General features: G+C 49.5%; 1 protein-coding gene across 1 annotated transcript; it reads left to right on the forward strand.

Moving 5' to 3' along the window:
- Window positions 1–617: 617 nt before the first annotated feature.
- Window positions 618–2,707, forward strand: LOC103721484 (putative BOI-related E3 ubiquitin-protein ligase 2). The gene is made up of 4 exons (XM_008811725.5): window positions 618–1,057; window positions 1,340–1,404; window positions 1,490–1,839; window positions 1,923–2,707. The coding sequence occupies exons 1-4, from the start codon at window positions 1,002–1,004 to the stop codon at window positions 2,496–2,498; spliced, it is 1,047 nt and encodes a 348-aa protein (XP_008809947.2). The 5' UTR covers window positions 618–1,001; the 3' UTR covers window positions 2,499–2,707.
- The last annotated feature ends 252 nt before the right edge of the window (window positions 2,708–2,959 follow it).

The raw sequence follows: 2,959 nt of genomic DNA on the forward strand, positions 1-2,959 counted from the left end.
TCTTTCCTACTGCTCTTGGATCCCAAAACGTCTTGGCACCGTAAACCCAGTTCTAGACAAAGATACGTGCACCCAAGTCCTGTTGCAGTCGGAAAAGTTATTTTTTACGTACCAGGCCGCCTCTCCCTCGTCGTCATCCTTGCGTCGGCCCTGGACTCTGACGGTGAAAACAACAACCATCAAAGTTTTTAACCGAGTAAAAATCCATGAGTAGGTTCCGGTCACAGAGATCCTGTTGAAGCCGTCAGAGAGACGAGAGAGCGAGAGAGTCCCCGGATATGGAGCAGGTACGCCGGCCAACCAGTATTTATTCGAGCAACGCCAAAAGACTCCAATAAGATCATCATCACAGCAGATTAAAATCTTTCAACCAGACCAATATTTTTCTACTTAAGATTGATTGATTGATTGCCGTGGAGGAGCTGCAGCCAAGCCAAGCAGTACGTGATATATATGGCCATTGTCTTGTCCATCCTCTGTATAAACCAAAGTCTGGTGCAGTGGAACAGTAAAGAAAGGGTTAATACGGTACACAGAAAAGGCCGTCGCATTGGACGCGCGAACACTGACAAAGAGAAAGATAAAAGGAGAGAAGGGGAAGAAGAGGTAAGTAGCCTAGAAAAAGAACAAAGATTTAGAAAGGAAAGAAGGAAAGAGAGGGGACCTGACCAAACTTTTCAGCTGGTTTCTCGTGCGCTTCCTCCCCTCCGGCTCTCCCGTTTGACCGCCCGTTGCCCCTCATCACTTTTCCCCACCCAAACGAAACATACTCCTTCCTTTCTTCTATAAATATAGTTTTTCCTTTTCCTTTCTCCAATTTACTAATTGAACGAATTAAATAGGCCAGTCCGTTCCTTTTTCTGGACGAACGGTCGTGTAGGGAGAGAGAGAGAGAGAGGTGGGCTGGGTATAAAAGAGGATAGGTGGTGAGAGCCGTGGTTGCCTCCGAATCTGCTCGCTGTGGACTTGTTTAGAAGAGCACAAGTAACAGCAGCACCGTAATGGCCGTGGAAGCACAGAACCGCTCAAGCGCCTTCGCTCCGGATTACCGCGGCAGGTGAGAGAAACCTTCTCGAGCCATGAGGAGAGAAGGGAAGAAAAGGATTTAGATTTCATGCCCCCCTTCTCTCTTTCTTTGCTCTTTCTCTTTCCTTTAAACCGGGTGTTTCCTTCTTTTCTTGCGGGGCGCTTCTTTTGGTTTCGTAATCCGAGCCACTGAGTAGAGAGCGAGAGCGACAGCGAGAGAGAGAGGGAGAGAGAGTTTCGGTTTTTTATCCTCCTTTCCTTCCTCTTGTTTCTAACTCCTCTCTCCCGTCTCCTTCTTCTTCTTTATATACAGAGATAGAGACTCCCTCTTCGTAATTACTCCGAGTAACGCCCTCCTTGAAGCCCACGTCCGTCTCGGTGAGCAAGCCACTCCTCCTCCCTACTTCTTCGTCTCTCGACATTATGATCTTTAATGGCTTCTTTGGATTAATGACGGTTGCAGGAGAGCAGCAGAAGATCTTGATTAATGGAGCGGGGATCAGCGACCCGGAGAGCGAGCTGACACGCAATGCTTCTGGATCGAGGAAGAGGAGTCGAGACGACGGCGAAGTCATGGTTCTACCCCAGGCTGGCCACTGCAACAACCACCAGCAGCAGCAACAGATGCGATTTGCCACCGTGATCAACCCAAACTATGCCGGGTTGCAGCTGTTCTACGAGCAGAGCCGGCTGCAGGGGTCCGCCGGCACTTCCACCAGCGGCCGGCTGCCGGCCATCCCCCCACTCGTACAGGACCTCGTCTCTCATCTCGACCACCAGAGCCTCGAGATCGACGCCCTCATCGGATTCCAGGTACCGAATCTATTCCTGCGATTCGATTCTTGCATGTGAAAGCGAATTAAACTTGATCTCGTGATGGCTCTTTGCGAGATTAGAGCGAGAAGTTTCGTTCGGGATTGGAGGAGGCGCGGAAGAGGCATTGCCGGGCTCTGATGTCGATCCTGGAGCAGAGGGCGGAGAAGAGGCTTAAAGAAAAGGAAGCGGAGTTAGAGAGCGTGAGCCGGAGGAACGCGGAGCTGGAGGAGAAGGCCAGGCAGGTCGAGGCGGAGAGCCAGATCTGGTTCAACATGGCCAAGAACAACGAGGCCATCGCCGCCAGCCTGAGGACCACCCTGGATCAAGTCCTCCTCCGGAACGCCGCCGGCTGCGGGGGTGGCCGGCCCAAGGAGGGATACGGCGACAGCGATGGCGCCCCGTTCCCGGCTGATGATGCCCAGTCGTGCTGCTTCGAGGACGAGGCGGCGGTAGCGGCGGCGGGGGGGATCTTCTGCGGCGGCAGAGAGGAGCTCCGGTGGCGGAGATCGTGCAAGGTGTGCGGGGAAAAGGAGGTAACTTTTGTGCTGCTCCCCTGCCGGCATCTTTGCTTGTGCAAGGACTGCGAATCGATGACTGATACGTGCCCCATCTGCCAAGCCTGGAAGAATGCCAGTTTCCAAATTTTTATGCCCTGACGACGTTCTTAATTAGATTTTCTTTTGCTTAGAATTTTGGAAGGCACTTGGCGTTCTGTCAGACAACTGTTAAACTGGAACATAGAATAGTCTTCTAATGATGCTAAGAATCGTGCAGAGGTTCCTCTGTGTTATTATTTTGATTGCCACCCGCAAGTTTTCTGAGAAGAAAAGAAGAAAATTTTATTAAAATTATTCTTTGGAATTAATGGATTTTTTTTCACTTTTTAAGACAATTTTTTTCCTTTAATAACTCAACAATGACAAGAAACATATCCAAGGAACAGTTAAAAAGAGTTTTCTACATGGAATTGTAGTCTAATTTTTTTCTGAAATATACTAGGTCAAATGTCAATAGTTAGAGGGAGCAAGTCTTGACAGGGTTTGAATCGTGATATTAAAAATGAGAAATATAGGTGGTTAGCATAGGGAGTGTCAAAATTCAACCTAAAGGCTGATGA

Source organism: Phoenix dactylifera, chromosome 11, assembly GCF_051530095.1.
Source record: "Phoenix dactylifera cultivar Ajwa chromosome 11, Ajwa_hap1_PhDact_Kaust_v1.1, whole genome shotgun sequence".
Taxonomy (NCBI): domain Eukaryota; kingdom Viridiplantae; phylum Streptophyta; class Magnoliopsida; order Arecales; family Arecaceae; genus Phoenix; species Phoenix dactylifera.